Below are 13,333 nucleotides of genomic sequence, written 5' to 3'. Positions count from 1 at the left end.
CGATTTACTTCGTTCTTTCTCTACAGCTGATTAATGCGTTTGTTTACAATTTTCATGCCTAAAAACGTAAACAGAATAATAAATTTTACTCCGAATAGTGAAAAATAATTTTAAAAACGTGGTTTAGATAAACTTTGACAAAAATAATTAACTATTACTAACATAACTAGATGTGTACACGGCCAATAATCTATTTATCTTAAAAAAATCTATTTATAGGATCGTTTTGTTATTGATCACACAATGTAATCCTTTAAATCGATTTCACCAAGACAGGTAAATTTAATATTCAAATTAAACCGTGTACGTGTTAATATATTTAATGTTATTAATAAAGCAACGTTTTGTTCTAACTAATTCCAATAACTCAGACTTCGTAAATTAGTTATAAAAAAGTTTTCTGATGTTTTATTTGACATTATAGCTTAAAAAATACGTTAGGGTGTGACCTATAATTTGGGTATTTGTTTTTATTTATGTTAAAACAAAACTGCTTGGTGACAAAAGGCAATATACAAAATGGGTATAACGTCTCAAGAACGAAAGGAAATGGACAAGTTTGTAAAATTTCTGTGTCTAAAGGCAACGCAAATAATAGTACAAGGCCGTCTGGGCAAAAGAATTTGCACAAATTCAGTTGCTACTCCATCCGGTGCAGAATGGGTAAGACAAAAATAAGTGAAAAAATAGTGTACAATGTTAATTTCTTTCACAAAATAAAATTAGGATTTTTACAAACTTTTCTTTCCTATTTTTAAAGTTTAGTTTTCTGTCATAGACTAGTAAAAATGTCTACACTATTTTGCAAGCTTTTAGAGAAAAAATATTAAACTATGTTTGACAAAACGACTTTCACTTTCTTTTTTCAGTTTAATCTGGCCATAAAAGACTACCCAGAAATTCAGCGAGAAGCAAAAGCGGCATTAAGCAGTGGTGTGCCAAACGCCGACCAGTCGCTGGTGATTGAAATTTCACTGAGAACGAGTGATGCTGACTCCCTGGTACTGGAAGTGTGGTCTGTAGGACTGACAAATAAGTAAGACACCCTAAATTTTTTATATATTTAAATTGGTACAACACTATGTAAGCATCGCTGGATAGCTTATGTTAGAGTTGATATAATTCTTTTTTTAGCTGTGGCTTTAGTGATATATCTCTAATTTATAGCTTGGTATAGCTTTGACTTAAAATTTGAACTTGATCTGAAATTAAACGGGTTCATTTATTTGGCATTGTGATAGAGAAATTATGATGCAAAAAATGAAGTGCTATGTATTCTATTATTTAACCTTAAATTTTCCATCTCTGTAAGTTAGCTAATAGCAAAGAATGAATTCAGGTTGTTCAAACAATATTTTTGAAGCAGTTCAAATCAGGGCTGTGGACACGGGACTTGGGACTCGAGGAGTCGGTTTGTTTTTGCTGGAGTCGGACTCGGGACTCTAGTAAGACCTTGTAAAACTACCCGAGTCCCGAGTCCGACAAGCGCATTCGCAGTACCGAATTTTAAAACTGATATAGCCGCCAAATGGAAATTGTAAACGTGGAACATTATATGGAGGAATATTTTCCAACCATGTATTGTGAGTGAATGAATTATACGACACCCCTATAAGTGGATTGCTGAATATCCACGTTATTTTAGTTACGTAAATTGGTGAAATACAGGCTGTAGAGTCCAGACCGGACTCGGGACTCGACAAAATCGCACATTTGACCGGACTCGGATTCGGGAATTGGACTAGGGTTTATTTTTAACCGACTCCGCAGCCCTGGTTCAAATACAATTAGGCTGGTCATTTCAAGTTGACACTCTTTTGTTTGCAGTTGAATCTTTTTGTCAGTGTACTAAAAATGTGGTTAGTTTTAGGGAGACTGTATTTTGTTCTGGTCACACAGAACCTCTCTTGTTGGCATGTAAGACTTTAAAGTTTGGACAACCAATGTAGCAAATGAACAACAATGTACAAAAATTTATAAACATATGTGTAGAACAACTTGATTTAGTCCCTTGGAACTGATACACACATATACAATGTGTATTCTGTAATCAATTTCTCCAGGAGTCATACTGAACTAAAACAACACCCATATATAGGACACAAGATAATGGCTTAGCATAATAAATGATGAGTTTTTGCAAATATAGATTTAATTCTGTTTTCAATTTAGATGCGACGATGTTCGAATCCACCACACAGTTTACAACCGAATGTCGATGCTGCTTCGATCCCTGCTCTGTGTATCACGAGTTACCCCCGCTTACAAACTATCAAGACAACAGGGAAATGAATATGTAATCTGCTACAGGTAAATGGAAAAACAAGATTGGCTAAAAATTAGAAATTTAAATATTGTAAACATCATATTTGGTAAAATTTTAATTTTTTTTTTAAACTTGCTGAAGCTTTGGAACACAATACTTAAGTTTTCTTATTAATTTCAATTAAAATAACAAAGCCAGCATATAATATTTAATAAAATCGATCTTTTTTGTTTACAATTGTTTCGGCAATATTTCATGCCATCTTCAGTGTAAAATTAAGTGAAGATAAATGCAATAAAACACAATAAACATATCTATCACTTAATTTTTTTACCGAGTGCATGTTTTTTGGTGGTTTTAAGAGTGTACATGGGACAAGTCAGTCTGAGTGGGCTTGGTGAAGGCTTCAAAACATTAAGGGTTGGTTCAGTTGGAAGTCCGGCCGGAACTATTACCATGTCTGCTGCTTACAGGACGACAAAAAACCTCCACGTATCGACACGGGAAATGTAAGTGAACACACCTAAATTTAAATGAACAAGTAAAACTAAACAGACTTATGATAACTCTATGTTTTTAATCTAGGGCCAAAATATATAACAGAAGTTGTTTTTGTAAGCCAATGTTTTGCCAAGTAATTATGCTATATTTTAAAATATTATGAATGGGATTTTGTTTAGTGCCCAAAGACTTAATTTATTCATATCCGGTGAAATCATAGACGCTGAACGTAGTAGTGCACAAGCGCTTTTAGACGCCCTGGATTTCTCGTGGAGCGTCGAAACGCCCTGGAATTCGACCAAGTTATTAATCAATTTGCAAAATAATCTCTGTAACACAGTCTTAGTTTAACCAAAACGTGATTTTCCTGAATTACCATGTATAGGGACGAGGTCATAGATCCCCGAACTATGTTTTTTGCAATTTTTTTCAAATTATTGTTATGTTTTTGTTCATTTTAATGAAAACTTTTTCATTTAAAGATGCTAAAATAAAGTTTTAAACGGTGAAGTTTTGGCTCAATTATAAAAAGATAACTGCTGTTATCTAAGAGCTCACATTACTATCTAAAATTTGCACTGTCTAGAAAATAACACCCTGGAATTTTAAAAGTTCTGCGCCGAAGAGTGAAATGATTGATTTACCTGTTGTTGTTTTGAAACTTTGTGTAGTTTAACATTCAACCACCCGTAATTTGCAGAAGTCCACAAATGTACTCAAACCATCATGCATCTGCTGCTCGACCTTGTCACACTCTTACATCAAGACTCAGGACGTGAGTGAAACTTCATTTATTTCGAATCAACAAAATTAATTTTGTTTGTTGTTATACTACTCTTATCTCAATTTTTTTATCAAAATTTGCCATGATCTTGAATTAATTTGACCAGTCAAATTTTAGGATTTTGTTTCGCCTAAGGTTTTGTTTTTCCAGAAGCCCGAATTTTTCTAAGAAAAGTATGTAATTTCTTTTTTTTTAGCTGCAGTTACAGAGAAATAGGCTAAGGAACTGTTTGTCAAAATTTAAACCGGTCAAATTTGAGGACTGTGTCACCTGTTTGCAGGATCGCTAAGAAAATTTAAATTAACTGCTTTTATTTTTCTTCTCTGATTTAGTTACAGAAGTTTTAAACATCCTATATAACACTGAGAAGTTCAAAATCAAAGGCATGAAATACTTGAAAGATTTTACATTAAGAGAAGCGTGAATGTCTACGATTTCTTAAAATTTTACCTTTTTCAGGCTGAGTGGCAATTCTGATACAATGCCAGTGCTTGGTAAAGGCTCAAATTCTCCATCGTTCAACATTTTTAACGCTTCTATTTCCGGATCATCCCTTGTTGATAAGGTAATATTTGCAACTGTACCGATTCAGCTTTTTGTGTCCTTAAAATTATACAAGTGCTCACTTACTTGTAACATACACCTTTAATTTGGCGTTTTTAAACTTAACCCGGTGGACCCCTTTTGTAATAGAGGATGCAAACATTTTTTAAAGCGAGAAAATAATTGTACAAAAACTATCAAATCATTTATTATAACTATATAAAAAGAATATACCCAAGTCAGTGCTTATCAACCTTTAAAATTTCCATCTGCACTTTTTTATTTTGGAAAATCTCCATCCGCACGAAACAAGCACAGTAAGTTTGCAAGCTTTAGTTTTATTTGTGAAATAACAATGTAAGGGTTTGTGTGTTAAAACCGTGTGCCTAAGCCTTGACCGATATAAAATAGATAGCTTAATCTGCAATGAACCACTATACGAGACTATATTACTAAGCCTGCAACGCTTTAGTGGGCGCACCAGCTTGTTTGATTACTGTATTACACATAATAAAAATAATAGCATGCACCGTTTTCACCTGCACAACGTGTGTCATCTGCATTACAATTTTTGTTCATCCGCACGAGTGCGTACCATCCCACGGGTTGAAAAGCGTTGACCCAAGGTAATTTGATTTATCAATCAATATATTAAAACATATTTCCAAACTTTTGAGAACTTTTTTATAATCCCCCAGTTTCATATTGTGCTGATTTACTTTTATCATATTTTTTGCTGTAATCTTGTTTATTGTTTCGATGTTGGTTGATAGCCATATTTGTCTTATTTAATAAAAAATAAACTGAAAAACAGGTGTCACTGTTGACAAATTGTATTTAATATTGCTGAGCTTCGCACAACCATATGTTTCGATCATTCCCCAAATTCTACGCCATATTTGAAACCCTTTCGCATCAAAGGCATATTTTAGGTGGGGAAGTTTTCGGCCCATATCTGTTTTTGCTTGCAGAAACAAGTTACGGATAAATAAAAAACAAAATATATAATGTAAAGTACACCATACAAAATATTAAAAAAAAATAAAAAAAATAAAAAAAAATAAACACTCAGCCCTGAAAATATACCCCCTGACAAAATATACAACAACCGCACCCCCGTCTAGTTGTATTTAATATTGCTGAGCTTTGCACAACCATGCTTCACCAGGTCAGAGTAAGAATAAGAACGGTGAAAACAGGCAAAAATATTCCTATCTGACACCAGTGAAATACAAATTTGTCAACAGTGCCACCTGGTTTCAATTAATTTTTTATTTATTGTTTGTATTTGTGTTAATCCTCATTTGTTACCCAGTATTGAAATGTCGATGTCCACCAGTGTACGAAACAAAAAAATGACCGATCTTAAAATACTGTATATTTTTTTGCATTTTTAGGACCTTGGTGCCACTTTTACGATCGGCACACCTCCCATGCCTTCACAATCACCACAAAACTACATTCCACACAGGACAGTAAGCTCAAACAGGTAAGAACACCAACTAACTTATTGCAGTATATACATAGAATGAACACCAAAGCCCATACAGAAGTAGGTAGCATTTTGAACGCTTTGAATAAATCTTAAAATAGTGAATGGAGGTTGTAGTTGGATGCAGACTGAACATCAAAGCCCATACAGAAGTAGGTAGAATATTTTAAAGTTTCAATTAAGCCATAAGTTATTTTCAACATAATGTGATACTCCTTGAACATCCACCTACAACCTTCAGTCATAATATATAAAGCACTATGTAGTTCTGATTGTCATTTCTTTTCATTGAATTGTTATGTTTTCTTACCCAGCATTCAGAAATCTATCGGTGGATCAAATCCAGTTGGAGTTCCAAATTCTAGGTCAAACAAAGAAAGAACCATTGCTCATGGTAAGTATAACAAAAAAATGTTAGTTTAAAAATTTTAACTGGAATTTGCAGAGATCTTGTCAATATGTAAAGTTCATATAAATTTTGAATTTTGCTAAATTTGGAACAAAGAACAGATTTAATTAACATAGCTTATTATGTTTTTTTTTTTACTTTTCCAGTTTGAAACATATTGTTGAATCGTAATGGCAATAATTATTATTTACAAGGAGAAATGTGAAGTAAACCCCTTAAAAACATAATGATTACTGTTTATATTTAAACTAACAGCTTTTACAATTGACTGAGAAAAGAAATGAATATTTCGCCCCTAAATATTCTACTACAAGTACAAATTTTCTGAAAGTTCAGATTTTACATAAATATATAACTTTTCATAAGAGCTATCTATCATAGTAACATCTAAAATATATTTTTGTACTTGGTTTGGTCGTAAAAAAACCGAACATCACTTGATGTACAAACAGATTTGTGTGTTTTACCCTTCAGCTTTATTCAGTTTTTTTTTACATGCGAAAGATTATTTCGATGTTAACCAAAAGTCAAATTTATTTGCAGGTTTTTCGGCCCCTGCTATGAACTCGCACCACTTTGCCGGCGATTCTTCCCAGACCCCAACCGTCACCCCTAGCGTTCCGCTAACTTCACCCAATCGAAAGGCCACACCTTCACATCAGGGCACAACCTACTGTCATTGGAATAATTCAAAAGCGACCAAAGTTAAAGCAGACTCAGTGCTTGTTTCAAGCAGCACTCACAAATCGCCGAGCACAGCGCCGCCACAAGGAAAGGTGATCTTGGGCTGGAAAAACAGTAACGAAGTTGCAGCCCCTGAAAACGCAAAGCCCTCAATCGTTTCCCCGTCTTATCTTGTCTCCGGAGCTTTTGTGTCGGGCAGTAAAACTGCAGCACGAGCTCGGCAGACTCTGGCAGCAGCCGAGGCAATGAAACTGCCGTTCAGCGATTTGGTCAATATGGCTGAAGTGTCAGATGACAATCTCTCCCAGAAGAGTGATTCAGACAATGGTCTGGACGAAAAAGGGTTGGTTTTTACTCATAAGACAAGTTTGCTTAGGTTTACTTAATTTGCACTTGTGTTGCCAGGGCTAGTGGGTGTTAATCAGCATTTAACTAGAGCAGGGGATTTTAAACTGGGGTTTGTGGACCAATTTGGGGTACATGGACTAGTTTTCAGGGGGATCTGTGTGGGCCTAAACAAAAGCTCATTGTATAATTTGAAAATTGGAATGAATTTTTCAAATGAAAAAGCTTAATTAAAAAAAAACTTTTTGGTACCTTCTCCTTATATGTATTTACACTTTATTTCAGTTTTACATTTGTGGGACCAAAAACTGTATGTTTCTCAAGACTACTTGTCTTTTATTCCCAAACTTTCACCAGCACGAAGCATAATAATATTTTAGGTGGTTTAGGTTAAAAAACTAAGAACCCCTGGCCTAAAACGAACTGGACTTACATTGGCGAGTGCAAAATCTCAACTCTGCCATATAATTTGTATTTTTTATTTTTAATCCCACAGCCTGTAAAGCAATTGTTTTATTTGTTAAAATATTGGCTTGCCCTCCTTTACTATTGGTTTAACATTTAATCATATTGTGTATTCAAATGTTGAAGGAACAACGACAGGCTCTTGCCCACAAGAAGTGAAAGCACTGATAGCTTGTCGTCATCAAAACAAAGTTCCGACAGCAACCCCTGGGACAAACCACCAGCTCATGGGCAAGAGGATTTTGTCATGGTTGATCTTGTAAGTTCGTTTTTTATTTAATACTTTTGTGTTTGAAATCAGTAGACCGGTTAAGTGTATTCTGATTTGTAGATCTGAAATTAAACAATGTTAAACATTAAGAGCTTGAGATAAAGTTTTATCCATAATTTTTTTAGTATATTCTGTCAAAACACAACTATCTATATCAAGTTGATATATGTTTAATGCATTTGTTAAACACACCTTGGTCAATAATAACAATTTAATTATATTTTTTAAATAAAAAAGCAAAAACGTTTTAATTAAGAAACAGAGCCTGCTCGAACAGTTAATGGCTGTTATGGAACATCTTTACTAATTTGTGTATTTTAAACTGTGAATATTTGTGTTTTATGAATAGGCTTAAATTTTTCATTATAATCTGGTAAAATACAACTATCAATATCTAGTTTATATATGTTTAATGCATTTGTAATACGTACACCATCTTATTAACTTTTTTAAATAAAATAGCTAAAACGTTTTAATTAAGAAAACAGAGCCGGCTCATATAGTTTATGGCTGTTATGGAACACCTTCACCAACTTGTGTATTTGTAAATGCTACTGAAGTAAAACGTTCTAAGCTACTTGGATAAAATTATCAATGCATTTGTAATATACTACAAATACAAGTTCTTCTGGTCTTTGTTTATCCCCGTTTCGGCTAACTATTCAGAATGCCTTCACCAAGGATGGCAATATATACACCAGAATAACTTTACCAAATAATATATACCACAAGAACGTATATTTGTAGTATACTATGACTGGTAGCAACAGCATATTTATTGCATTATATGCAATTAAAATAAGTGCAATCTTTTTTCTTTTTTTTTATATCCATTTTTTGATATCCTTTAGAAACCGGCATTTGGACGGGATGATTCGGTTGGTGACCTTGCAACGTTCTACAGAGAATGTGAGAATATTGCTGACCTGGTAATGTTTCAGGACAACAACGGAACAGAGACAGAAGAAACGCTGGTATGTATAGCTTAAAAATATGGAAAGGTATTTTTGGTTAAATATTTATCCTGAGTTAACCTGGCATCTTTTGTCAAAAAATGCGTATTTGACTCTGAGTATACCAATTGAGTTTTTTTATTGATGGTGCATAGTTTACTAAAAATTTTATAAATGCATTTTTTAATAAGTTGCCTGGTCAAGCTATTGGGTTATGATATTCAAAGTTGTAATTGTAATGACAGGGCACTTAAAGTCACTGTGTTCAAATGACTTGACTTTTGACAGAATACGTCTAGACTTGGACTTAACCTCCGTCAAATGACTTGAGTTCAAATGAAGTGTTTTCATTTAACCCTTTATTATAAAATTAGGACATTTCTCAAGTTTTGAACGTAAATCAATTGAACTGCCACATGTTATTTTTTGTCATTTTTTAGTCAAATTATTGCTCATTATCGAAAGAGTTTTATTGGTATATCGTTTTACGATTATATCAGTGATTTGACTGAGACTTGACAAGTCGTTTCAAAATCACTTGTTTACAACACTGATAATGTCCATCGTTGTTAATCATCGTTGTTACCTACTCACTTTTTTAGCTGGACCTCGCCAAAGAGTTGAAAGACTTCGAAAATGACGTTTCAGAATTCGACGAGTTCATTTCGGAACTGCAAACTTGACAAAGCGAAATCGCGTCGTTTTACTTTTTGTACACTGTGTCTTGTTCGGGATTATTTTGTTGAAGGCACGACGTGTCATGTGATATTTTGTACAATTTTGCCTGGCGTACCATTTTAAATACAGCGAATTGTGAAAGGTGTATTAGGCCTACCAACTGATAAACCTGCACTAAACGATCCGATTTAGGGACAGAGCGATCAAAAGTTAGATATAGACCTACGTAATTTAGGTAGGTCGAGGAAAGACGTTCGTACTTCTAATCAAGTTCTAATTAACCCTACTATTATGAAATGTACAATCAGTGTGTCAAACTGGATTGTTTTATCAGATGTTGCGCCTAATTAACGTAATTAGCACTGTGCTTTCTTTATAGCTTTTTATGCGGCAATGGCAGCGAGAAAGTATTTAAACACATGCATATTCACATACAACCCAAGCTAAACAATCTACTCTTAAATAATATTACGTAAACTAATGTTTTTATGTAAAAAAAATCTCGTATGTGTTAAAGCGTGACCACGTCACGTGACATACACCACAACATTACAATGCTTTTAGTGTTTTTAACTTTAAAAAAGAGCAAACTTTACGGAATAAAGTTTAGTTTTCTTACAAAATTGACACCTTTACTTTTTACAAAAATTGAAATGAACGCAAAAAAAAAAAAAGTTGTGCGGCTCGTAATTGTAATTAAAACGGTACAAATTTTTTAAAGTGTGTAAAAAAGCGTCATTGTCTGTAAAATATTTTCTGTGCATCATAGCCTTCCTTAAAGCTAAAACTACAAACTTCTCCTGAATGAGTTCAATTAAATTCTAGAATTTTAGCACCAAATGGAATTGCACCCTGAATCAGGTTATGATTGTTTAATCAACACTAGACTGGCCATAGACCAGTCTGTATTATGTGCTCACCATGGAAAGTATGGCAGGTTCACCTCCACGTTTTACAACAGAATAACCCTGCACTCATCAGACTTAATCACTTGCAATAATCGTGAAGCAACTCACAAATTAAACAGGATTTCCAATATTTTGTTAGTGGCATACTTTTCTATTTATCTGCATGTATGGTAGACAAACTCGTGATTCAAAGGTAGGAACACATAAGACCAAGTAAGGCTAACCAAGTCCTGAGTTTGGTGTCACTAAATCGGTGACAGGGTGTTGATAAAACGTCACGAACCCTCCTTCTAATAAGGCTGCAAACTGTAAAAATGGTTGGAATGGCATATTATGGAAAATTTTATGTATGACTCCCCTATAGGTTGTTTGCAGAATATCCACCGGATATTAGTTGCATAAATAGATGAAGTACAGTCTGTGTAGTCAGATTGAACTCACCAGGTCTTGACAAAATAGCACATTGGGCCAGAGTATAGAGTGCCAGATTGGAAACTTTGGATATTGCAGCTAAAAATTGCACGGCTGTAATAACGTTATTTGTAAAATCGCACGGCTGAAAATGAAGTACTATACTAAAAACTGATAAATCCCCCGTGCAGGCCTTACTTTCCAACCTGGAGTAAAGGATTCAGTTCCACGAAATAGTTATGAAAATACATTTTCACTAATCTTTTTAATTCAGGACATCTATCTATTGGTTTAAAAAAGTAATTCGACAACTTGTACTGCAAAGCAGTCAAGATGAGACTTACTATGGTTCTAGGTTTACACATTTTGCCCTACGGACGTGTGCCCGGTTCCAAGGAAATCGGAAAGGTTCAGGTTCCGCATTTTATCCAACAGAAACACCGCAAGAAGTTTGTAAAGAATTTGAAAGCAGAATGCTGCAATGAAATGTGGCTAACAAGATCTTACCTCAACACAACTAGCGAAAGGTCTCAGTAAATGTTTGTATTTGTATAATTTTTATTAGGTTAATTAGGCGGCAATGCATATATATAAAGAAAAATTGTTTTGAAATCTTGACAAGCTTTTTATTTTTTTACCGTGCTTCATAAAAGCTGTTTAAGTATTTTCCTTGCACAATATCAAGTTTCCAATATCGAGTGTTTGTTTAACTTTCTTGCCACAGTTTATTCGTGAAATCACACACACGTCAATCGCCACATTTCACCTGGGCGATCACGTTGAATATGTAGCACACAAGCGGAACAATAAAATGACCAATTGTTGTCTGGACAAGCCTAATATAATAAAGCATTCATTAAGCTATATCGCTTGCTTGGAATGCAAATGACGCTTAGAATGTTTAGTGTTCTAGTGACTTTTTTACTGAACCAGTCAGCTGCGAGTCTCGATAAAGTATTTCAATCGACCGCAATCAAACATAAGTTTGCTACACCTATGGAAGGCTAAAAAGCTAGTTATCACTGCTCTTTGAATTTACAACTGTAAACATACTGAAGTATGGATGTGTAAGTAAATCTTACTCACACTGGATTATTGTATCTTTAGACTTATCGACTGGTTGTCACTGTCTCACTGAAGTGTAAATTAGTAAAAAATAATTTCACAAAAATATATATAAAATGTAGGTGACAAAGATATTATATATTTAATCTTGAATAAAAATATCTAAATTGCTCTTAAAATAAAACAACCTATTTATAATTTCATTTATAACATGTGGGTGTCAATTTTTGTTTTTGTCCTAAAAATACAATTACTTTTCAGTATGTATTAATGCAACAGCATGTTTTTTAGATTTTTAAAAAACAGAATCATTAAGAAACATCCAGGGACACCAACAATACAGCACAGCAAGAGCAATTATGAGTTTAAAAACAAGCGCTTCCGCATAAACATGAAACAAGATGTGCGCTTTGAAGATATCTGGGGCAGACTAAGAACCACCGAACAGTAGGTTTAAGTTTAAATTTCATGATTTAAAGTGTTTTAATTCCATGACTTAAGCTCTTTTGAAAATGACTTGGGTTGTTTTTAATTCATCTAGTTTTCTTTGCATAATTATAGAAACATATTCATTGCCTGAATGTGTTGAATAAATTTTCCTTGTTTTGTGTCATTTTTGCTGTTAGTAATTTGAAATTATTTAATTTTTATTTGCACTGTTTTTGCTGATGAAGCGCCAGTTAAAAGCCAAACAACAAAGTTTTTAATAAAGTTTAACCAAATTACATAAAACATGGGTACACTATGAAAGGATCTGTAATGTAGCTTGATAATGAACTGCAGAGCCAAAAAGGTTGAATAGATCGACATCATCTCGATTAGGACGTTGCGATACAAGCTTGACATTCACTGAAGATGATACAAGCTTCTATTGAAACGTCTTAATAAAGATGATGTCAATGTACTCTTTTTGCCTTTGTTCTTTTTTTAAAAAAATGACTTTTTTAAAATTTATTTTCAGGTGGAAACGATGGGGATTGGAAAGACCCGAGCAAAAGTTCGAAAAAGAAGCTCGCGCCGTAATTCCCGAGCGCTACCCTGAACGTATGCCCAGACCGGTGGAAAATTGGGAAGCGTGGAACAAAATTGAAGGCTTCGGCAAGAAAAGATGAAACCATTTTGAAACGGACTACTGCCGATAGAAAATTTCCTTCCATAAATGTGGCGGAGATTTTTAACCCAAATGTGGTTGATATCAACATTGCTAGAAAGTGCAGACTTAAAAAAAAACAATAAATCTATGTCACACTGATGTTTTATAAATGGCCTCTGCAGTATATACAAATTGGAAAGTTCAGCTTAGTGGATCAAATAATTTACTTTAATCCAGTGTTTCCAAACCTTTTATGGCTAGCTGCAGCGGCACCCCTAAAACATTTTACCATAGGAAATTCACTGGAATGTCACAACTCTAAACAACATAGAAGTTATCTTACACGAAAAGTTAAGCAAAAATCAGATTCTCAAATATCTCTCGGCACCCTAGTGTGCCGTGGCACCCCGCTTGAAGACCACTGCTTTAATCTTTCCTGCTAGATGTCAGAAGTAGAAAACGCAC

At 34.1% G+C, this 13,333-nt stretch overlaps 2 protein-coding genes across 2 annotated transcripts; both read left to right on the top strand.

Moving 5' to 3' along the window:
* Nucleotides 1-428: 428 nt before the first annotated feature.
* LOC146157525 (uncharacterized) lies at nucleotides 429-9,536 on the top strand. Its single transcript, XM_083387205.1, has 12 exons — nucleotides 429-663; nucleotides 870-1,036; nucleotides 2,173-2,310; nucleotides 2,629-2,775; nucleotides 3,468-3,542; nucleotides 4,011-4,116; nucleotides 5,492-5,583; nucleotides 5,901-5,980; nucleotides 6,539-7,022; nucleotides 7,616-7,748; nucleotides 8,612-8,734; nucleotides 9,316-9,536. The coding sequence occupies exons 1-12, from the start codon at nucleotides 520-522 to the stop codon at nucleotides 9,394-9,396; spliced, it is 1,770 nt and encodes a 589-aa protein (XP_083243331.1). The 5' UTR covers nucleotides 429-519; the 3' UTR covers nucleotides 9,397-9,536.
* Nucleotides 9,537-10,182: 646 nt separating this feature from the next.
* Nucleotides 10,183-13,017, top strand: LOC146157524 (uncharacterized). The gene is made up of 3 exons (XM_083387684.1): nucleotides 10,183-11,237; nucleotides 12,067-12,222; nucleotides 12,737-13,017. Exons 1-3 carry the CDS (start codon nucleotides 11,044-11,046, stop codon nucleotides 12,885-12,887), a joined length of 501 nt encoding a protein of 166 aa, XP_083243810.1. The 5' UTR covers nucleotides 10,183-11,043; the 3' UTR covers nucleotides 12,888-13,017.
* Nucleotides 13,018-13,333: the final 316 nt, after the last annotated feature.

Source organism: Ascidiella aspersa, chromosome 4 (genome assembly GCF_963924565.1).
Source record: "Ascidiella aspersa chromosome 4, kaAscAspe10.2, whole genome shotgun sequence".
Lineage (NCBI taxonomy): Eukaryota > Metazoa > Chordata > Ascidiacea > Phlebobranchia > Ascidiidae > Ascidiella > Ascidiella aspersa.
The sequence above is the reverse complement of the archived record's forward strand: the minus strand, read 5'-3'. Positions and strand labels throughout refer to the sequence as shown.